The sequence below is a fragment of the Barbatula barbatula genome (genome assembly GCF_947034865.1).
Source record: "Barbatula barbatula genome assembly, chromosome: 5".
NCBI classification, from domain to species: Eukaryota; Metazoa; Chordata; class Actinopteri; order Cypriniformes; family Nemacheilidae; genus Barbatula; species Barbatula barbatula.
In genome coordinates, this window is record NC_136769.1 from 2,616,260 (window position 1) to 2,641,049 (window position 24,790).

General features: G+C 39.3%; 3 protein-coding genes across 3 annotated transcripts; all 3 read right to left on the reverse strand.

Moving 5' to 3' along the window:
* Nucleotides 1-498: 498 nt before the first annotated feature.
* Nucleotides 499-4,019, reverse strand: LOC306894036 (uncharacterized protein). The gene is made up of 3 exons (XM_079456255.1): nt 3,872-4,019; nt 3,154-3,306; nt 499-2,449 (listed from the first exon to the last, which is right to left on the reverse strand). Exons 2-3 carry the CDS (start codon nt 3,245-3,247, stop codon nt 1,485-1,487), a joined length of 1,059 nt encoding a protein of 352 aa, XP_079312381.1. The 5' UTR covers nt 3,248-3,306; nt 3,872-4,019; the 3' UTR covers nt 499-1,484.
* Nucleotides 4,020-5,454: 1,435 nt separating this feature from the next.
* On the reverse strand, nt 5,455-7,891 carry LOC306894037 (uncharacterized protein). Its single transcript, XM_079456256.1, has 3 exons — nt 7,815-7,891; nt 7,245-7,397; nt 5,455-7,017 (listed from the first exon to the last, which is right to left on the reverse strand). The coding sequence occupies exons 2-3, from the start codon at nt 7,336-7,338 to the stop codon at nt 5,969-5,971; spliced, it is 1,143 nt and encodes a 380-aa protein (XP_079312382.1). The 5' UTR covers nt 7,339-7,397; nt 7,815-7,891; the 3' UTR covers nt 5,455-5,968.
* Nucleotides 7,892-15,128: 7,237 nt separating this feature from the next.
* LOC306894866 (butyrophilin subfamily 1 member A1-like) lies at nt 15,129-24,755 on the reverse strand (the record flags this gene model as incomplete). Its single annotated transcript, XM_079457705.1, has 5 exons — nt 15,129-15,697; nt 19,569-19,830; nt 22,747-22,845; nt 23,952-24,148; nt 24,743-24,755. The coding sequence occupies 5 exons, from the start codon at nt 24,753-24,755 to the stop codon at nt 15,129-15,131; spliced, it is 1,140 nt and encodes a 379-aa protein (XP_079313831.1).
* Nucleotides 24,756-24,790: the final 35 nt, after the last annotated feature.

The following is a 24,790-nucleotide window of genomic DNA, read 5'->3' on the forward strand; positions in this document are numbered from 1 at the left end:
ATCAGTTTAAACGCTATTGGCCCACATGCAAAGCCACATTTCAGTGTGGTTTTGAATCGAAGATTTTAAATATGAAACCAAGAATGTGCATTTGATTTATAAAGATACTACAACGGGCATCTATACTCTTTAAAAACATGAACCTATATTTAAATTGGGCCGTCAGCTTGATGTCAGCAAATACACCTAAATCTGCCCGCTGCCTCTGATATCACTTTAGTGGTAAACATAGGATCATATAAATAGGTCTGATGGTTTTTTTCCCGGACTAATCTTTTTCACTGAGGTCCGAGTTTCTTAACTATACAGGGTCTAGCTGTATGTATTTATTAGTTAAACGTAGTCTTGAAGCCCTGCCTGTGTACTTTTGACTGAATAGTTTTTCCCTTTTGTAAAAATGTCTTACACTTCACAACAAATTGTTATGTTTTCTATCATATTTATCATATTACCCAAACCACGTGTTTAAATAGAAAAGAAGCAGGATACGGTTGTGTTAATATCACATTGCGCTTTATTGTAAGTGAAAAGTTAAGATTCAGAGGATTGCATATAGAGGGTATGCATCGACGTCACTTTCCGGGACACGCCCCCCTTGAGTGCCAGGACTCGTTCCCCTGAGTGGTAAAACACACAGCAAAATGGCTGAGGAGAATAAGAGAAACACAGAAACCTGGACTAAAACACGCAATTATTTCTGTAATGACCATCAGCTTTACTCGACGGTTACGGTCGCATATGCTTACTGCGACTTACGGAGGAATCAGGTGTTTCTGGACACTGAAATGTTGCGCTCAATTGCGTTTCCTGATATTGTAAGCAGTCATTTTGCTGAATGTTTTGCCACCCAGTAGGGCGGGCTCATGTTCACAAATTCACAAGTTTGCAAACTTTGCATTACACACCTTACTGCGACCTTCTTCCCGTTTAAAAGAAATTACCTACGTGTGTGGTTAATGCTGATTGGTCAAATCAAACACTCACCCTTTCAATTGTAGGTCTGTGCCCAATCGTCGGTGCGCCCGCATCAGCTCGACTTTGGTCTCTTAGTTCGAAGAGGTTTTCCCCCTTTCACGGACGAGCCCCCAAATTGTAAGATTATTACTTTCTAGGTATAAAGCTTTTATGAGTTGAAGGGTTTAGTCGACGGAGCAATCAGAAGAACCGGATCCGGGGACCAAGAATGACACAGACATAGAAGTGAAGTTCACTCAAAGTTTACTAAAGATGGGTTCAGTATATATATATGCATAAATGAGGAAGTGATGAACATCTCACTTATCTCTGAACATCTCACACAAAAACAAGATAACAAAATAAATCTGACATTTGTTAGGTCAACGTGTACAGAGCAGGCCGACCTCCCCCTGGACAAAAGATATATCTGTCCTGGCATGTTGGAACCGCTGGGACAGAGAAAACTAGAATTCTGGATTCTCACAGGACCCCTTCAGCACTGCCATTTCTCCGACCTGCAGTGACCCCTACTTGGTAAAAGGTTTTTCTCCAGTGTGAATCCTCACGTGTTCCTCTAGATTACATTTGTTTTTGAAACTCTTTCCACACTGAACACATGCGTATGGACGCTCACCAGTGTGAATCCTCATGTGGACCTCTAGATTACTTTTCTGAGTGAAACTCTTTTCACAATCAAAACATGCAAACGGCTTTTCTCCAGTGTGAATTGTCATGTGTGCCTCTAGATATATTTTTCTTGAGAAACTCTTTCCACACTGAACACATCTATACGGCTTTTCTCCAGTGTGAATCCTCATGTGGTTCTTAAGACAAGTTTTTTGTGTGAAAGTCTTTCTACACTGAACACATCCATACGGCTTTTCTCCAGTGTGAATTCTCATGTGGACCTCAAGACTACATTTGTGTGTGAAACTCTTTCCACACTGATGGCAGATGAACGGCTTTTCCGCAGTGTGAATTCTCATGTGGACCTCTAGATTACTTTTCTGAGTGAAGCTCTTTCCACACTGAAAACAAACATGTGGCTTTTCTCCGGTGTGAATTCTCATGTGGACCTCAAGACTACTTTTGTGTGTGAAACTCTTTCCACACTGATGGCAGATGAACGGCTTTTCTCCAGTGTGAATTCTCATGTGGACCTCTAGATTACTTTTCTGAGTGAAGCTCTTTCCACACTGGTGGCAGATGAACAGCTTTTCTTCAGTGTGGATTCTTATGTGGACCTTAAGACTACTTTTGTGTGTGAAACTCTTTCCACACTGAGGGCAGATGAACGGCTTTTCATCAGTGTGAATTCTCATGTGGACCTCTAGATTACTTTTCTGAGTGAAGCTCTTTCCACACTGGTGGCAGATGAACAGCTTTTCTTCAGTGTGGATTCTTATGTGCTTAACAAGCTGCTCTTTACTTCCCAATCTCTTTCCACAATGAGGACATACAGATACCGTTGTTTCTTCCAGTTCCAATCGGTCTATAATGAAACAAAAGAAGCACGTATTTTTATAAGGGCGGTGTTAGTTTTTCTTGAACTTGGCTGAGCAGTGGTTGGGTGATTTGCCAACATATTAGAAAGCTTCTGATACGTAAAAGAAAACTAAGCTGAACCAAGTTAAGGGGGAAAGCGTTTTTTGAAGATGTTTGTGTTGCATAGCGGTCTTCTGAACTTTAACACAAGGTACAGTCTATGTGACCAGACTTTATACCTGGTAACAAATGGCCTCCAGACAACAGACAGATAACACGAGGACCTCCTACCTGAGAACTCATAATAGACAGTGTTGAAGGGCCATTAGTTGAATCACACCTTTACAGATATATGTTAAAGACAGGTGGGGCACAAGTATAATGTGATCACCCATTTGGTTTACGCCCTTACCTATAAAGATGTTAAGTACAGGTGGGGCACAGACACAACTAATGTCAGACGTTGATTACATATGAAAGAAGGACACAAAGCCTTCAGCGGTCAACATTGAACACATGCAATCAAAGGCACGACATGTGAATTATTTGCATTCAAATATCATAAAACCACCAACTCAGAGTTTGTTCATCCGTACTTTCATTATCAAACTTCACACAATAATAACAAAATCATAGTAATAATTGTGAATCAATATATTTTTTAATTTGTCAGTAATAATCATTAATGAAGACTCAAGAATGGACACAAACCTCTTTGTTCTGCAGCGTCTTCATTGGTCATTGTGCTGGTGTCTGTAACACTCATGTCTTCTCTCTCCTCTTTAATGAATCTGACGTCACACATCACTTGCTTTTCAAGTTTGGCTTTGAGAAACAGATTGAATTGACTTACATTCAGTTCACCTGTAACATAAATAATTGACTGAATGATCACAATAAAACAGCACATAGTGTCAAATAAAACATGTGAAGAATGAAGAAACAACTAAACGATTATTTATAACGCAGATGAGACAATGACATATAAGGACCAGTGATCACGTGACGTGAGCAATAATAAGAATGAACTGTATTAAAATAAAACATCTTATTTCTGTGAGTGAAATATGAATGACTGATACAGAATGCTTAAGTTAACGGTGTTTTAAAACATGTCATAAGTTCACGACATTCAGGAAACATGTCTGATAACATTGAAGAAGAAAACATATCAAACACGAGATCAAAACTCTTCTGAACACTTCAATACTGAGGTAATAATAATGAAATACATTCATTTAACACAAATCGCGGTTTTGTCTCACTGAACGTGTTTCCAGAAGTTAAACGGCACGTTTGTCTTTATATAAATTCTCCGGACGAACTTCAATCCCTCTGCAAACCTTTGAATCATCTAGCATTGAATTTCATGTTTGTCAAGATCTTGTGGAGAAAAGTTTATAACACGAGATCCATCCAGTGAACTAACCTTTGTGTTTAAAGATCTTTATATCAAATACTTCTGATATTCTCCGATTGTCGTTCTTCTGCGCATGCGCAGCTTCTTCTTCTTTTAAGGTTTTATGGCGGTTTGCAAACAAACAACAGGACCGTTGCCGCCACCTTCTGGCGGGCTGAAGTGTGGCGAGACAATGAGAAAAAACACTAATAAATCACTAAATAAAAGCAATACATTTAATTATTATATTCTTATTACGCTCAAATATCTTATTAGCATTCTTCATTCTTTCTTTTTATAAGCTAATATTAGCTCTAATGACATTTTATTTGCACCTTTCAACTCAATGTCCAGCATCTTTCTCTCTCTTTACAATTTGCTTTACGCTGTGATAAAATATGCTCAACTATTTAAATTTTGCAACAAAATATACTTAAGATTTGAGATCTCAAAAGACCCACCAAAATTTTTAAGTAAATACTTAAAAGAAAGGCGCATCTAAAACTGCCCGCTGCCTCTAATATCACTTTAGTGGTAAACATAGGATCATATAAATTGGTCTGATGAATAGATGTGTTCTGTGACTAATCTTTTTCACCGAGGACAGAGTTTCTTAACTATACACGGCCTAGCTGTATGTATTTATTAGTTAAACGTAGTCTTCAAGCCCTGCCTGTGTAGTTTTGACCTATTGTACAAACCTCACACTTTACAATATTAATTTGATAAAAATGAAAATAATCTCTTCATATTACCTAAACCACATGTTTAAATAGAAAAGAAGCAGGTTGCGTTAATATCACACTGCGCTTTATTGTAAATGAAAAATTAAGATTCAGAGGATTGCATATAGAGGGTATGCATCGACGTCACTTTCTGGGACACGCCCCCTTGAGTGCCAGGACTCGTTCCCCTGAGTGGTAAAACACGCAGCAAAATGGCTGAGGAGAATAAGAGAAACACAGAAACCTGGACTAAAACACGCAATTATTTCTGAAATGAACACCAGCTTTACTCGATGGTTACGGTCGCATATGCTCACTGCAATTTACGGAGGAATCAGGTGTTCCTGGACACTGAAATGTTGCGCAGTCATTTTGCTGAATGTTTTGCCACCCAATAGGGCGCGCTCCAGCGTGCTCACGTGGTAAAGTGACGACACGTGTATTCCCTCTATAGGCGGTTTCATCTCGACAACATAAACAAACGTTACTACGCATGCGTACTTTTGTGACCTCCCCAACTGAACTTACGGTACACATTGACAATCAATAGAGTTCCTGTAGATTATTGCTGATAACAATCAAAAGAAACCCAGAAGAAGCGTTACTGGGCTAAACTTCTCTCCAAATATTTTGAATTTATACAGCGATACCAAACTCAACCGCTAGACGTCAATGTAAAATATGGTTTGTTTAAATGCATCCAAATATAGGACCAATTCAACAACTTATTTATCTAATAAAATTAAGAGAAAACACAATTCAACAAATCTTAATTTAATACAATTATAATAATATATTAATAAAATAATAATATTAATTATTCAGGCACGCACGCATCCGATGAAACGGTCTATATTGGAGTTGAACTATTAGAAATAACTGAGATTTAAGGAAAAGCTGATAAGTGTCACAATCAAAAGTGAATTATTATTTATAGGGTGGTGCAAATGTCTCCAAAATAACACTTACAGCTGCACTAGATTTTTTAACTTTCCTGTCATGATAGAATAGCAACAAGACATCTTTCAAACAGTAAAAGGCATTTCACCGTTTTAGTACAACAATGATTTAATGCATGTACACAAAAACATGCAGAAAGATGAAATACTCATAAAACACAACGACAGCTGCTTCTAGACGAGTATGAGCGGTTTAGTTAACCTTCTGTAATGTATTATAATAGCAATTCAGCAAAAACACAGAATTACCTCTTAACTCGTTTTAACGGCTCATGTTCACAAATTCACAAGTTTGCAAACTTTGCATTACACACCTTACTGCGACCTTCTTCCCGTCTAAAAGAAATTACCTACGTGTGTGGTTAATGCTGATTGGTCAAATCAACACCTTTGACCAGTGAGAAACCTTTGGACACGCCCATTTCTCCGACATGCAGTGACCCCTACTTGGTCAAAGGCTTTTCTGCAGTGTGAATTGTCATGTGTTCCTCTAGATTACTTTTTTGTGTGAAACTCTTTCCACACTGAACACATGCGTATGGACGCTCACCAGTGTGAATCCTCATGTGTTTCTTAAGATTTTTTTTTTGTGCAAAACCATTTCCACACTGGAGACATATGTGTAGCTTTTCTCTAGTATGAGTTCTCATGTGGGACTCGAGACGACTTTTTCTCGTGAAATTCTTTTCACAGTGAGGACAGGTGTACGGACGCTCTCCAGTGTGAATTCTTATGTGTTCCTTGAGAACACTTTTGTATGCAAAACTTTTTTCACACAGAAGACACGAGTACGGCCGTTCCCCAGTGTGAATTCTCATGTGAACATCTATCTGGTTTCTTTGTGTGAAACTCTTTCCACACTGAAAACATACATGTGGCTTTTCTCCAGTGTGGATTCTCATGTGTTCCTCAAGATAATTTTTTTCTCTGAAATACTTTTCACACAGAGGACATTTGAGTGGGCCCTTTCCATCATGAATTCTAGCGTGTTTCTTAAGAATGCTTGGTTGTGTGAAACTCTTTCCACACTGAACGCATGTGTATGGACGCTCTCCAGTGTGAATCCTCATGTGGACCTCTAGCTTACTTTTCTGAGTGAAACTCTTTTCACAATCGAAACATGCAAACGGCTTTTCTCCAGTGTGAATTGTCATGTGTTCCAGTAGATTACTTTTTCTTGAGAAACTCTTTCCACACTGAACACATGTGAAAGGCTTTTCTCCAGTGTGAATCCTCATGTGGTCCTCTAGATGACTTTTTCTTGTGAAACTCTTTTCACACTGAGGACAGTTGAAAGGCTTTTCATCAGTGTGAATTCTCATGTGGGTCTTGAGAACACTTTTTCTTGTGAAGCTCTTTCCACACTGGTGGCAGATGAACGGCTTTTCTTCAGTGTGGATTCTTATGTGCTTCACAAGCTGCTCTTTACTTCCCAATCTCTTTCCACAATGAGGACATACTGATACCGTTGTTTCTTCCAGTTCCAATCGGTCTATAATGAAACAAAAGGAGCATTTTTCTTTAAGGGCGGTCAACATTGAACACGTGCTATAAAAGGCACAACATGCATGTTATTTTTTTACTTTAAAATATCTCAAATGTACTTTCATTATCAAACTTCACACAATAATAACAAAATCATAGTAATAATTGTGAATCAATATATTTTTTAATTTGTCAGTAATAATCATTAATGAAGACTCAAGAATGGACACAAACCTCTTTGTTCCGCAGCGTCTTCATTGGTCATTGTGCTGGTGTCTGTAACACTCATGTCTTCTCTCTCCTCTTTAATGAATCTGACGTCACACATCACTTGCTTTTCAAGTTTGGCTTTGAGAAACAGATTGAATTGACTTACATTCAGTTCACCTGTAACATAAAAAATTGACTGAATGATCACAATAAAACAGCACATAGTGTCAAATAAAACATGTGAAGAATGAAGAAACAACTAAACGATTATTTATAACGCAGATGAGACAATGACATATAAGGACCAGTGATCACGTGACGTGAGCAATAATAAGAATGAACTGTATTAAAATAAAACATCTTATTTCTGTGAGTGAAATATGAATGACTGATACAGAATGCTTAAGTGAATGGTGTTTAAAACATGTTATAAGTTCACGACATTCAGGAAACATGTCTGATAACATTGAAGAAGAAAACTATAAAACACGAGATCATTACGGAACAAAACTCTTCTGAACACTTTAAACACTCATGTTTGTCAAGATCTTGTGGAGAAACGTTTATAACACGACATGCATCCAGTGAACTAACCTTTGGGTTTAAAGATCTTTATATCAAATACTTCTCCTGATATCCGATTGTCGTTCTTCTGCGCATGCGCAGCTTCTTCTTCTTTAGGGGTAAATGGCGGTTTGCAAACAAACAACAGGACCGTTTCCGCCACCTACTGGCGGGCTGGAGTGTGGCAGGACAATGAGAAAAAACACTAATAAATCACTAAATAAAAGCAATACATTTAAATATGATATTCTTATTACGCTCAAATATCTTATAAGCATTCTCAATTCTTTCTTTTTATTTCCCAATATTAGTTCTAATGACATTTTATTTGCACATCTTGTAACTTTTCTCTCTCTTTTCAACACGCTATCTACACTGTTATAAAATATGGCACAAAATATACTAGAGATTTGAGATCTCAAATATAATCTGACAAAAATATGAGAGAAAATAAAAGAAACACACTCATTTTCTTTTAGTGGAATTACATTTTAATTGTTCTTTACATTTCCAGTCATACCTGTAAGCAAATACAATGCCAAACACTGAACTTGGTTACGACACTCTCCAGTGTGAATTCTCCAGTGTTTCTTAAGAACACTATTTTGCATAAAACCCTTTCCACACTGAACACATGCGTATGGGCGCTCTCCATTGTGAGTTCTCATGTGTTATTACCTAATATTAGCTCTAATGACATTTTATTCGCACCTTCTGTAACTTTGTGATAAATTTCAGGTTCCTTTCGAACACTAAATCTCATTTACACTTTCTGTGTTTTGGATCACCATTAAAATCTCAAATCATAAATAGGTTGGATGTTGTTGGATGTAGTTCTTTTGCAGGTCTAGGAGCACAAAAACAAGACACAGAGAGCCATCAAGCCTTTGAACTCATTTATGTAAAGGGAAATGACACGTCTTTATATAGTGCACAATATAGAAAACAGCATGTCAGACAAAGCATGTTTAGTTTAGAATAAATCCCCTTACTCCACATTAAGCCAGCTGTCCGCTGTGAGCAGTAAAACCCCCCCAGGCTACACTTATTCATTCATTTATATGGATTTATTAATCTCTGGGAAAAATAAATCTAACACTTTGTTTCCAGCATCTTTCTCTCTCTTTACAAAATTATACTGTAATAAATAACGCTTAACGATTTTAGTTTGACAAAATATAGGCTATTTGGAGATTTGAGATCTCAAGGATAATCTCTCTCAAGCCGACCTCGTGTCATCCTCCTGTGAGAACCTGCAGACTGACCATGGGGACACCAGGATACCCATCCAGAGGTAAGCACACATTACACCAGCCGATCATCACGTGCCATCCTCCTGCGAGATCCTGTGGACTTGACTGTTTGTAATCACGCATCTGACATTTATGCGTCCCAGAAAATAAAAATCTGGTTCATAAAGATAAAGTTTCGCAAAACATCCAGCAACAACTGAACTGAAGTCATCCTTCTCATCACTCGTAAACAATGTGTTGGTAGATCTGCTTACGTCAGACGCGTGACCTTTCCAACGTGATAACACGGTTAGGTGCAAGCTGTCTATTTGTGGATAAAAAATATTAAAAGTTGAATTTTTCTAGAGAATTAATATTCGTTCCACAAAAAACACCCTAATTCAACGCCTGATGTCACGTTTAACCATTTAATGTGGGCCTTAAATCAGGTTGCCCATTAAATCCTTTATATGGAGGAAGATCCGGAAATGTTTTCCTCAACCTTGGATTAGCTTCTACAGAAGAAATAAAGACAATGGACTCAGTGGATGACTTGAGGGTGAGTATATGGGAATAAACGTTTAATTCCTTTAATGTTTAAAATATTCTTGTCGATTCTAATAACCTCACATTTAATCTCCAAATTAACGTATAAACAACAAAGACTATTTTCACATTTTATTAATGAAAACATTGAAGTATAATTAAGAGGTGTCAATTTGAACAATTATTAGGCTTTAAAAACGTTAAATTAAAGTGAACTTTAAACAGTCTTAAAAAGCTCATCATAATATCATATCTGTAAACTATACCAATGATCATTAGATGAGGCGAAAATAAACATAACTAGAATCAGTATTTGTACTCACTGGATGTGATGATCTCAGCCTCCATCATGTGATGATTCATTCTGACTCTGCAGTGATATTTAGTGTCAGTGTTATATACAGTGATCATGTGTTTCACACTGAATCCATCTGTGTCATCTCTGTGTGTGTCTGTAGATTCAGATGTTAAAGTGACTCCTTCACTGTTCAGCCACACAAGATCAGGTTCAGGATACCAGCCTTTAGATTCACACTGTAGATGAAGACCACCAGAAGCATCAAACCCATCTACAGTGACCACTGGAAGACGACCTACAGCTACACAAGACAATGATGAAAACATTTGTTTATTACATTTCTGACCTTTGTTCAACTTGTTCAGGCATATTGGGATTCTAACAAAAGAAAAACAATAGAAACAAAATCATTACCAGCATCACTAAACTTCACATTCAGTGTTGTGGTGGTTTTGTTCAACTTTCAGATCAACAGTGACGTCATCACTCCAGGATTCAGACTGAATGAAACACTTGTAAAGTCCTTCATCAGAGATTTGGACTCTTGAGAGTTTGAGTGATGTGTTTCCTTTCTCTAGTTCTTCTTTAAACACTTGAGTTCTTCCTCTGTACGACTGAAGCTGATCTGTGTTTATGTCTTTATGATCTTTATACAGATGAACTATTGAGTCTTTGAGATCAAGTCTGATCCACTGGACTCTCATGTTCACAGCACCGATGTTGGGTTTGATAGAACACGGCAGAATCACATCTTCACCAGATACAGTCATCACAGCAGCTGAAGGACCGATCACCTCATACTCATCTGATATGAGATTCATGTGAATTATTTCATATGTTACAACACTCAGTTATAATGAATTATGCTGATGATCTGTTTTATTTCTAAATGTGTCAGTGATGTACAGTGTTGTGTATCAAACATGATCATAAGAGACAATATGAAGTCTGTCCTGCTCTCTACAGGGAGACACTTCAAGTACTCGACACTTCAGAGTAAAAACATTTTAAATGTTATTTCTTCTGAAACTTTTGATGCAAACATGAATCCAATATTGTTTTATTGAATATTATATCATCTCACTCATATTTTACACATGTAAACACAGTAAACATTTACCTGATTGTGTAATTCCAGTAATGGATGAACTTCATCTCTGAACAGCACGTCACTGAAAATAAAAGGTGGCAAAAAACATGTACTCAAATATCAGTTCACACAGATGATATAAGACAATTTTACATTAGAATCCAATGATTCAGCCAGTTGGATCCTCAGGGCCGGCAGGTAAATACCGAGGTGTCCTTGAGCAAGGCACCTTACCCCATTTCCTCCCCGGGTGCTGCAGTGATAGCTGACCACTGCTCCGGGTGTACGTGTGTTCACTACTCTCTGGATGGGTTAAATGCTGAGGTCACATTTCAGGTATGGTTCACCATAACTGACAAATAGGTCACTTTTACTTTCACTTTCACTTTCACTTCACTTAACTCAGTGGAAAGTTGACACCGACTACTGGCCGTCTCAGTTCTGCATTTAAAGTAAGCGTAATATTTCCCATTATAAGGACTGCTGTATCAATTCAATTTGGCCCACATTTGAATTAGTTCCCCCTGTGAAAAATGATCTAGTAAACTTTATGTAGTACAGTAAACTACTAAAACTCATAGACACTGGTGTTGTTGAGTCTTACCATAGTAAATATTTAAGTATACTACAGTATTTGCTACAATTTATCCAATTACTACAGTAAATACAACAACATGTTCTAGTGCAAAGTATAATACAGTTTACTATAGTAAATACAAATGGTTTAATCTAAATTTGTGTTTTTTGTATAGATTTGAATAATATGGCACAGCATTAAGATACTTCTTGGTATCGAGATACTTCAGCTGGTATTTTATCGTAAGACATGTTTATGGTACTGTGGCAACCCTAATAGAAACAGTGTTCAGAAAGAGTTTGTTCATCTGTCAATCTGTAGAAGATCATATTGAAACACAAACTCATGAAAGGCACTATATCACACATACATCTACACAATATCAACGCTTCAGAAGAAATCAATAAAAACTGAATATACGACAGTGAGATGCATCACATCAGGAGTCAATGAATAAAGACGTCCCGTCTGGAGTCTGTGAATACTAAAGTTAGGACGTGTGTCCTGAAAACATCTCAAGACAAAAGAGATTCTTCAGAACTTAACCAGAGTTCCTGAGAACTGATTAAGTTTATGTTTTACGAGGATGAATGTCACACTCCTCACATTATTGTGGTGTTTGTGGGTGGGGTAAACCCTACGGGTTTGGCTGTATGGCAGTTTCCACAATCCTTGTGGTGACATTTTTTGGTTACCACGAGGAAACAAGCTTATAAATCATTTTGAAAAACTAAAAGAGCAGAAGTTTTGTGCGATTGTTAGGTTTAGGAGTAGGGTTATAAGATATACAGCGTGTGTGTGTTCATCTTCACATTTAAACTGAACTATAGAGTTTATAACTAACTTTGGTATTTAGTGGAGTGGTGTGATGTTACTTTAATAAACAATTATTTACCTGCTTTATAACGTCAGACAGGTTTTTAAACGGACTGCATCTGTAATTAACAAAACGTGTTGTTTTACATTACAAACTTGAGAAATGTACTCAATTATCCAATTATCAAAGAATAATTCTTCTGAAATGTAATTAATAAGCAAACAAGATATTTGAAATAATCCTCAGAGGCGACACAGCACCCATAAGATCTATCAATACACATCATACAGTACAAACAGCCTGACTGACAGATCAGAATCATTTTAATATTTTTGACCCGTATTTGAGCCGATGGACTTTTGGTTAGTGCTCCAACTTCTGTCCCGCCTCAAAGACCTTTCCTGACCCCACTCCCTTCTGTCTCCCACTTCACCTCCTGTCCTCTCTGTTCAAAAAAATATAGAGATTTTTGACCGGCATCTGACCACAACATCGAAAAGTCAAAAGTTTGGTTCACAAACGTTGAACCAAAAACAATTGCGAAATGAAGTTGTCAAAATCAAGTTAAGTTTGCATTGCAGGCTTATTGGAAGACAAGCTGAACAAAACGATCAATAACTAGAACAGATTTATACAACCGGTCCTTGAACTAACCCAGAACCCCAGTAAGTGTCATGTGTGTCCAGCAGAGGAAAAAAGTGTTTTATACAAGAGTACTAAATAGCCTTCACCTATGTACTCAATAAAATGGTGGACAATCTAAATTCACTACCAAATGATTTCACACTGAAGAGTCTTCTGTGACATCTATGATTTTGGGGCACATGAGTTTATAAACATGACGCTTACAATAAACAATAATGATAGATTCAGTGTGTTAAGGACAATGAACATTGACATTTTCAGGTTTGACGTTGACACTCGTTTAAGTTGACGAGTTTATGCTACACTGAATTAATATATTGAGTTAAATAATACATGTAATAGGCTATAAATAAAGAAAAGCTGAAATACAAAGTTGTATTTTATGCATATTGTCTGCACATCAATTTCACGTTGTAATTTGGTTACATGTTGAAAAGATTTAACTATACAGCAGACTTGGGTGTCAGAGGGGAAGAACAGCCGGCGAGAGACGAAGTGATGTTATAATAAAATGAACAAAGTTCATTATAGAGCGAAAACATAGCTGCGTTCACATGCCCATTCTCACTCTCTAGAGTTCACTATACGTCTAACTCTGTCCGACTTTGTCTAACTAGAAACACATTGAGCAGGTGTTGTTATATTACTATAGACAGTGTAAAATTACTGCTTCACAGCATTGTCTCGTGATGTTATTATGAACCAAAGAATGAGACCAATGCAAACTCATGTCTACTCGTGAAGACAATACAAACGCAGCATCCAACAGAATGTAGAATATAACAAAGAAGTGAATATAATCTATAATTATAAAGTATAGCAAAATAAAGAATCCTATAAAAGAATATAAAGGATAAAGAAAAAAAAGAACACACACACAAACAGTACAAAAGTAGGTTTTTCTGTTGTAAACAATTGTGTACTGTAATTGTAGTTGAATCATTGGTTTTAAAGGTATTAATGGTGATAACAGATCACAATGTTCTACAATGCAGAACACAAAAGAAGATATTTTGAAGAATGTTGACAACTGAACAACAATGAACACAAAAGCACTGAGACGTTTCTTTTGTGTTTCACTGTAGAAATAAGTCACGTGCAGATTTACAACCACACTAGAGAGAATAAATGAAATCATCTATTTTAAATCATTTTATTTTACTTTTGGGTGAACTGTCACTGAACTATCACATGATGATGATTGTCATATCATATTCATAAATTATACATTATAGTCTGAATCCAAAAGTCTTGCTTTGGAAAAACCTGTGCACGAATTCATTTATATTTACATTTATGTGTATGAAAAGGATTACTTGAAGTGAAAAGGCTAATGAAGAAAAGCAGACAGTAAGAGCTCAGAATAGAAGTGAACTCTGTCAATATTGTCTAAAGATCACCTCAGGACGAGACCTCAAGAATCAGACTGATATAATGCACAACATGGTTCCTATAGCTCTGATGACTTTATTACAAAATGTCATTTTTTGGCTGGCAGTGTAAACACACATTTTGTCACGAACAGATGGAAGACCCAAGAGCAGATGCGTTAGAATTCAGTTTATTAACAGAAACAAAAGGCAAACAAAGTTACGCGGCAGTACAGCCGGAGTAATGCGGGAGAAGACGGGAATCGTAGTCGGGCAGGCGTGGGTCGGTCGAGGCGCAGACAGTATCCGTACAGGGAGAAGAGAGAGCGTAGTCAGACAGGCGTAGGTCGGTCGAGGTGCGAACACAACTGGAGACAGATGGCAAAATCCTTGTCGGAGCGAAGAATCGGAGAACCGGGAAGACAACTGTAGAACGGCAACTCCTGAAACAACAACCACCAGAACGAGCTGGGGAAAACAAGATTAATGACAAGACAGGGTACGACCGATTGAAGTCCAATAAGGAAACAACACACTGGCAACGGAGGAGACCGTTGACGGAGAATATAAAGCAAAGGGAGGTAATGAGAAAATCGAGACCAGGTGCGCGAAATGAACAGTGCGTGAGTGGAAACAGCTGAGCGTGCACAGAAGTGAATGGTAAGTCAAACCTGAACCCTGACACATTTATGGTTTTAGCAAACATTATTCAAAGCATCTTTGAGGGCTTCCTTCTATACATCATTGGTCAGAATGTCAACACAATACATTACGTGTTCTTGTATGAATCTCCCACAGGAGAGCGGTCACTACAGAAGATGAGTGGGGAAGAGTTTTTAGACCATTTATAACCCAAAGAAACGAAAGGATATATTTTCTCATTGAAAGATTGATCAGTAAAAGAGTAAATATGACTCATGGACTCCACATCATAAAATGAGACTCGACTCTTCTCATAATCCACAAACACACCGATCCTCTCAGGCTTCACAATCACAGAAAGAAGAACATATGAATCCTCACAAGCCCACAAACTGAAAGTGCCTTTAGCCACAGACCAGTATCCATTCTGAGGAGTCAGACTGACCGGCCCCTTCCTGCTGACAGATTCTCTGGCCACGCCCACATACCACTCGACCATCACCTGCACCTCATAATAAAAAACCCCTGAAGAGAATCCTTCATTTCCAACAACACCCAGATAGTTATCAAACGTGTTATTTGGCTCTTCATCTTGATTCTCTTCTGTTTGGTCTTTGTTTTCATATCTCACTTGTTTCCCCTCATGAGACACAATGAGACGAGGATGAGCTGAATCAGCATCCAGAGTCACATTCACTGTTTAAATATGAAGAATTCTGTTTAACACGTGAATGATGTCATAATGACGAGAATATTAGTCTGTTTTACACATGAATGATGTCATAATGATGAGAATATTAGTCTGTTTAACACGTGGATGATGTCATAATGATGAGAATATTAGTCTGTTTAACACGTGAATGATGTCATAATGATGAGAATATTAGTTTGTTTAACACATGAATGATGAGAATATTGGTCTGTTTTACACATGAATGATGTCATAATGATGAGAATATTAGTCTGTTTTACACATGAATGATGTCATAATGACGAGAATATTAGTCTGTTTAACACGTGAATGATGTCATAATGATGAGAATATTAGTTTGTTTAACACATGAATGATGAGAATATTGGTCTGTTTTACACATGAATGATGTCATAATGATGAGAATATTAGTCTGTTTAACACATGAATGATTTCATAATGATGAGAATATTAGTCTGTTTAACACGTGAATGATGTCATGATGATGAGAATATTAGTCTGTTTAACACATGAATGATGTCATAATGATGAGAATATTAGTCTGTTTAACACATGAATGATGCCATAATGATGAGAATATTAGTCTGTTTAACACATGAATGATGTCATAATGATGAGAATATTAGTCTGTTTAACACGTGAATGATGTCATGATGATGAGAATATTAGTCTGTTTAACACATGAATGATGTCATAATGATGAGAATATTAGTCTGTTTAACACATGAATGATGTCATAATGACGAGAATATTAGTCTGTTTAACACATGAATGATGTCATAATGATGAGAATATTAGTCTGTTTAACACGTGAATGATGTCATAATGATGAGAATATTAATCTGTTTAACACGTGAATGATGTCATAATGATGAGAATATTAGTCTGTTTAACACGTGAATGATGTCATAATGATGAGAATATTAATCTGTTTAACACGTGAATGATGTCATAATGATGAGAATATTAGTCTGTTTTACACATGAATGATGTCATAATGATGAGAATATTAGTTTGTTTAACACATGAATGATGAGAATATTGGTCTGTTTTACACATGAATGATGTCATAATGATGAGAATATTAGTCTGTTTAACACATGAATGATTTCATAATGATGAGAATATTAGTCTGTTTTAAACGTGAATGGTGTCATGATGATGAGAATATTAGTCTGTTTAACACATGAATGATGTCATAATGATGAGAATATTAGTCTGTTTAACACATGAATGATGTCATAATGACGAGAATATTAGTCTGTTTAACACATGAATGATGTCATAATGATGAGAATATTAGTCTGTTTAACACGTGAATGATGTCATAATGATGAGAATATTAATCTGTTTAACACGTGAATGATGTCATAATGATGAGAATATTAGTCTGTTTAACACGTGAATGATGTCATAATGATGAGAATATTAGTCTGTTTAACACATGAATGATGTCATAATGATGAGAATATTAGTCTGTTTAACACATGAATGATGTCATAATGATGAGAATATTAATCTGTTTAACACGTGAATGATGTCATAATGATGAGAATATTAGTCTGTTTAACACGTGAATGATGTCATAATGATGAGAATATTAGTCTGTTTAACACATGAATGATGTCATAATGATGAGAATATTAGTCTGTTTTACACATGAATGATGTCATAATGATGAGAATATTAGTCTGTTTAACACGTGAATGATGTCATAATGATGAGAATATTAGTCTGTCTAACACATGAATGATGTCATAATGATGAGAATAAGAATATTAGTTTGTGCTTTTCTAGAAACAAAACATAATCACAGTAAATGAACTGATATATAATAAAAGATCAAACTAACAGAGATGATAAACAAACTCAACATGACAAGACCAATGTAACAAGATCCATAAAAGGGAAGGAAGGAGACGGGAACCCGCGAACATGAAAAGACTTTTAATTAATAAAATAAAACATACATATACAGCTTCCCCCTCACAGGTAACTGGCGGCAACACACACAAACCATAACAAATGTCCAGGCCCGGTCCTCTCTCACTGATGGTCCGGTCGCTCGTCCTCTTATGCTCCACAATCTTCTCCGTGATACGAGATCGATTCACGTACAGCTGACGCTCGTTAACACTCACGCGCTGGCCTCCCATCCCGGCTCTCGTCCCACCTACCTCGCTACATACCCCCATCGCCCCTCACAGGCCTGGGGTACCCTGAGACTGTGCTTGCTGCCCCCCTCCCTAGGGGGATGGGGTGTCGCGCAGCCTCGGAGATCTATCCCCTGGGGGTATGCACCGACGAGACGAGAGAACAGAGATGGGCGACGGTCCGGTAGCTCATCATCTTATGCTCCACAATCTCCTCCGTGATACGAGACCGGTGCGTTAGTGTTAACGAGCGTCAGCTGTACCCGCACCGGTCTCGTATCACGGAGGAGATTGCGGAGCATAAGAGGACGAGCGACCGGACTGTCGCCCATCTCCGTCAGTGAGAGAGGTGAGATGACTGCATTGCATCCCATCTCTCGTCCAGCTTACCTCGCTACAAACAACAAGAGAAACTGACAGCTACGAGACACTATTCAATGACAATACAACTATAGAAAGAGTCACAGATTTACATAATTATGAGTCCAGTTGTGTTCAGATGAAGAAAAGAAGAAAAGAAGAAGACCTGTACATCTAAGATGACATCAGGATGAGTAAATGATGAGTTTCATTTCATTTCTGGGTGAAATATTCCTTTAAGACTTTAAGAGTAAATCTACAGTGTTGTTCTGGTGTGTTTCTATAGAGCGTCAACGTCACAGTTTCAGTCTTTGTCTCACGCGTGAATATAAGGTGACTTTCCAAAAGACTTCTTCAGTAGATCAGAAGGAGTCTGGTGTCAGGATAAGATCATAATGGGGGTTTGATGTTGAATGGAGTATGATATAGGTCTCCAGTGGTCTGCAGTGGTCTCCAGCGGTCTAGTGAGACCTCTCAGTCCAGTTTCACAGAAAGGGTTTATCTTAAATCAGGACTAGGCATAAATTAGAATGAGCTTTTATAAAGTTAAGACTATCGGTTTAAATCACGTCTGTGAAACCAAGCACTAGAGAACTGAACTCTAATCTTGGATCTGTAGAATCTAATATTTGTAGTTGTAGTCGTGTCTATTACTCACAAGGTTTGTGTCTCTTTTGATTTCTTGTCACTGTTGTCTTTGGTTTGTTTACTGTTAGACTTAGTTTACTAATATCACTTTGAATAAAACAGTCCAATAGGCTTAATTTGTCAGTGTAATGCAGTGTTTCTCAAAGTGTGGGGCGGGCCCCACTGGTGGGGAATAGAGACATGACAAGTGGGGCGCAACAAATGGGTGGACATTTTGTCATTTTTGTGTAATCTCTTTTAATTACTTTATTATTGACCATACACTCAAAACAATGACATTTAAATGTAAGCCATACATTTATCTGCACCAGCAGAGAAAACCAAGACAAACAGTGGACTTAAAGTTTATTACCCTTTTGTTTTTGGCTATTGGGGACAGGTGGGGCTCGGATCCTTTCCCTACCTCCAAAGTGGGGAATGGCAGAAAAAGTTTGAGAAACACTGGTGTAATGATAATGGACAGTTTTGGTATTAGTTTATAATTGTCTTATTCTTCAAAAAATAGTTTGCCCCATTTCTATGTGATCTTGAACAGAATGTTTGCTTTTTTGCAGCCAAATGAGTAATTATCTCATTGAACAAGTATATACTTTCTTAGTCTTAATAGTTTTGTCATAGACCAGGATGAGAAGAGGTGCCACTTATAAGCGTATAACGCAATGGGTGGAATCCGGGGAGGCAAACCGATCTGCACCTGGCCAAACCAATCCCATATGAGCCAGACTGTGTGGGAATGGAGTCGCCATTCTCTGCGGGGCGTCGCCTAACTTGAGAGCGCTGCTCTCTGGTTCAGGTCGCCCGTGATAAATGTGGCTCATAGGAATATTGGTCACCTGCTGACTCCATAGGTGGAGGCGTCGGGTGTAATGCGACATCTGCCGTGAGAGTATGCCGCCTTGCTGATTGATGTACGCCACGGCAGTCGTGCTGTCCGACTGGACTAGCACTTGTTTGTCCTGCAGGAGGGGCCGGAGCCTCCTCAGTGCCACAAGGACAGCCAACAACTCTAGGCAGTTGATATTTGATGTGCATCAAACCGAGAGGGATTACCCCTGTCGAGGATGCCATGTGCTACAGGAGCCTTGGAAAATTCAGTGGAGCCATGGAAGTCTATCTGATCAATCTCAGACAGTTCAGCATCGACTGTGCACGCTCGTTGAGGAGACGTGCTGACATACGGACAGAGTCTATATAAAGATCCTGTAGCTCACTTCACATTTAGTTTCCTGTGACCACAAACAATCACCTGCAACAGCTGTAGATCTAAAACACTTGAATCATGTGATCAAACTTTCACTTACCTGCATGTTTTCTTAACAGTGAAGTCACTAAAACACACAGACAGTATTGAGTTATACAGAGTCCACAACAGAATTATGCTAAAGATCGATAACACAAATATAAAACGTTTAATAATGTATAACTTAAATTAATAAAGACATTAAAATCAATTCACCATTTGCAACAGTCCTCTGTAGTGGCTCAAGCTCTGAAGAAAATTTAAAGTAAAGAAAAAACTGAAATAAAATATAGAAAATACAAAAGAAACATGTACAAACATAAACATTTTAATAGGATTTCATATTTGAATCATTAAATAGTCAGTTGACCAAACAACAATTTATCAACCACTTAAAAAGGCAGGAGATAAAATTACCATTCACTATTCTCTGGTCTTCTTTATGTATTCTCTATTTCTCTCTCTGTATTCTTTATTTCTCACTCTGTATTGTCTGGTCCTCTCGCTGTTGTTCTGAAGTGAAAACGGCATTGAAAAAATATATTTACGACTTCAGAACAGGAATAACAAACACACTATATTATTATTATTGCTCTCATGTGATGATGGTGTTTGTATATTGTCCTGTATTGATCCTGGTTATCGTGTGTTTAGTTTAGTTTCCAGCACAGATCATAAAACTTGAGAAGTGAAATATATTTTTATAAAAATGTAAGAAACATCATTCAAAAGCACTCCATGAGATATCTACACACTAAATATACATAATTAATACATATTAAATATGATAAAACACATGAATGTTACCTCTCTTTTTACAGACAAACACAATGATCAGTATCACACTGAGAACAACAGCAAATGATATGAGAATCACTGAAGATCTCCAATAGTGAAACATTTTACCTGTAAAACAAAACTGTCTCAATGTTTACAGTCTAAAATAACTCAATTACACAATGTTTTTAATCCAATATTTTACATGTAAACTCAAGTACAGTGCAAACGTTGTGTTGAGAGACTGACTGTGGTTTGCTCTTGAGAACCTATTGCCTAAGAGGAATTTCAAAACGCCAATGGGTTTGACGAATAGCACACACACGCCAGTCCGTACATACGGGTATAAAAGGAAGATGGTAGCAGTGGGGAGATCAACATGTGAGAAAATGTGTCAGTCCGAATAGGGGAACAGAACCCATGTGGGACAACCTCCGGCAGGGAGTTCACAGATTCACCAATAGTGAAATCAGGAGTGAGGAATTCAACACACGGGGTGATCATGAAGGGGAGTCACAATGTATGGGGCAAATGGGCCTAGTATCGGGGTCCACCTGAGCAGGGGTGACTCTACCAATACTGGACTCGGTTTTAACAGACTGCTCCGCCCAGTCCGTTAACCAAATCCCAATGCTTAGTGATGCCTGCACTTCGCCCTAAGGGGGGAAAGTAGGGAGGCTAAATAGCGCGCTAGACTCACCTGAAAAGGGGAGAAGGCGCTTCCGCAGGAGTACACCCAAACCAGGTGCCCGTCCTATACGTTTGTAGCACTTAGGACATGGTCTGACATTGGTTTCACTCGGAGGTTGTAAAACCCACAGTGTTACAAATGTGGCGCCAGTGCCCATGAGGAGTGGAGTGGGCTCTCAATTGCCAGTGGGCACGCCCATCTAGGGACTGGTATGCCACAGTAATGGCATACACAATACAGTGCGCCAATCTCTGTTTGGAGTCAGCCCTCCCCTGGTGCTCTCCCCATAACAAACAAAAAGCTGCTCAGAGCTTCTAAGGATCTGTGTGCGGTCCAGATAGAGGCGCAGTGCGCGTAATGGACAAAACACGTTGGAGGTTGGGTCTTCCTCCCCAGAGGGAAGCGCCTGCAGGTTCACCACCTGATCCCGGAAGGGAGTGGTGGGAACCTTAGGCACGTAACCGGGCCGGGGGAGAACACCAGGAGGAGAAGAGGCGCCACTTATAAGCGTACAGACGCCTAGTGGGGGGGCACTAGCCTGATAGGCGGTATCTCTGACCGGCGGCGGCAAGCAACTAAAGGTCTCCTCGTCCCATCCAGGCATGGAGATTCCAGAGGCCTGGATTGGGGTGCCAAACCATGCCCTTCCCCTGCAACAGAAGGTCCTTCGTCGGGGGAATTGGCCAGGGGGGAGCTGTCGTAAGATCCAGCAGGTCTGAGAGCCAAGTCTGGAGACATGCTGACATTCGGACAGAGTCTAGTCTATAAGAGGAGCTCTACGCTCTTTTCCTGGTTGACCCGAAGTCCCAGGCGGTCTAGGTGCTGAAGCACAACATCCCTGTGCGTACACAACAAATCTAGAGGGTAAGAGGGTCAGATTCGATCACACCGAAGCACGGGGGCACTCTCTCTCCTCCCACCGAGTGTAGAGAATGCTCGAAACTTGGGCGGGTGCCTGGCGAACTGGATTGCATAACCAAGACGGATAGTCCTCTCTAGTCAGCGTGATGGGCTGAGGCACTGCCAAGTGCCAAAGAACCTTTACAGCGGAACCAGAGGGACTAACTGCTTCACCGTGCCTGGGGAGGCTGGTTCGGGGGCTGACAGAGCAGTCACCTCGCACAGGGGGGAACCCTGGGGAGGTTGACGGCTCTGTTGACTTACCTGCTTGTTGACGTAGGCTGACGCACCGTCCAGTGGAGGGGATGTTGACCTAGCCATGGGCCCCCCATCCAGGGAGTCACAGCTACTGAGCCCTCTAGCCTGGAACACGCAAAGAAGGATGCATTCCAGGACTTAGTGAGCTCTTCATGCACCTCAGAGAAAAATGGCACCAAGGGTGGTGAGTGGTTTTTGACCACGCGTTTCAGGAGGGTGGTGTAATACACTGCAACCGATGCTCGCGGCTGCCCGGGCAAGCATGGCTGACATATCAGCTTCAGTCTCATCGTGAGCTCGAGCACCCGGAAGCAGGAGCTCAGCTATGGGGTTAAATGTGGCCTAGTGGTTAGAGCGTTGGTTAGAGCGTTATGATCAGAAGGTTGCTGGTTCGAATCTCAGTGCCAGCAGGTCATGACTGAAGTGCCCTTGAGCAAGGCACCTTAGAATGTGCCACTGCAAAGAATACTACTTTTAAGTCGCTTTGGATAAAAGCATCTGCCAAAAGAATAAATGTAATTGTAAATGTGATCCCAGGGGAAGTCAGCTGCTCTTAGTCCAGTAGGAATGATATTGCTTGACAACATGTGCTGCGCAGGTTCCGAAGAACAAAGGAATGGCCGCCGCCATCTTCCATTCATTCCCATATGTATGGGCCGGAGACTGGCGTGTGTGTGCCAAGGCCATTGGTGTTTTGAAATATCTGTCAGATAGGTTCTCAAGAGCAAACACCAGTCTGTCTCTCAACACAACGTAAAGAGACAGACTAAAGGGGAAAGATGTTTCACATCAACAAATATGTACAAAAGATCTGATGCTGTCAAATTTTCAAAATGTCAAGAATCAGATATCATCATCATCATCATCATCATCAATTGACCCCTAAAGACAGCTGATCATGTTTACATATAAGGACTCATTTCTCTGTGGGGAAGAAAGCAAAACCTGAGTCAAATAATTGGCTTTTAAACTGTCAAAGTAAATGATGAAAATAACATCACGTGAGACTCCTGAAACCTCTTTAACTGATGTCAGTGATTATATTGAGTTCAGTTATGAATATGTTCATGTTTTCTACTGCTTCAAATGATCATGAGATCAGAGGAAATACAGAACTGAAATCTGTACTCACTGGATGTGATGATCTCAGCCTCCATCATGTGATGATTCATTCTGACTCTGCAGTGATATTTAGTGTCAGTGTTATATACAGTGATCATGTGTTTCACACTGAATCCATCTGTGTCATCTCTGTGTGTGTCTGTAGATTCAGATGTTAAAGTGACTCCTTCACTGTTGAGCCACACAAGATCAGGTTCAGGGTTCCAGCCTTTAAATTCACACTGTAGACGAAGACCACCAGAAGCATCAAACCCATCTACAGTGATCACTGGAGGACGACCTACAGCTACACAAGACAATGATGACAAACATTTTTTATAAAGTTTCTTACTTTTGTTCAACTTGTTCAGGCATATTGGGATTCTAACAAAAGAAAAACACTAGAAAACCGGTCCCCTCCGCTCACGCTTTCATCCAGAGGTTTCCCCACACTTGGACTAGAGCCCGTGAGACTCTACTCCGAGTGGGGGGGCGCATGAAGGCCAAGGCCGATCGCCACCGGTCAAAGCCTCCCGTATACGTTGTGGGTCAAAAAGTGTGGCTTTCTACCAGAAACATTCCTCTCCGCTCCGTTTCTAACAAGTTAGCTCCCAAATTTATCGGCCCGTTTCCTGTCACCAAGATTATTAGTCCGGTGACAGTCCGACTCAATCTCCCTCCAGCGTACAGGAGAATTCACCCCGCCTTTCACGTATCAAGGATCAAACCCGTGTTTTATTCTCGCATTAATCCGCCTGCCCCCGTTCCCCCCCACCGCGACTCGTAGATGGGGAACTTACTTATTCGGTACATCGTATTCTGGACTCGAGACGGAGGGGACGCGGATTTCAGTACTTGGTGGACTGGGAGGGTTACGGTCCGGAGGAGAGAAGTTGGGTACCTGCTAGCGACATCCTGGATCACTCCCGTATCGATGATTACAATCGAC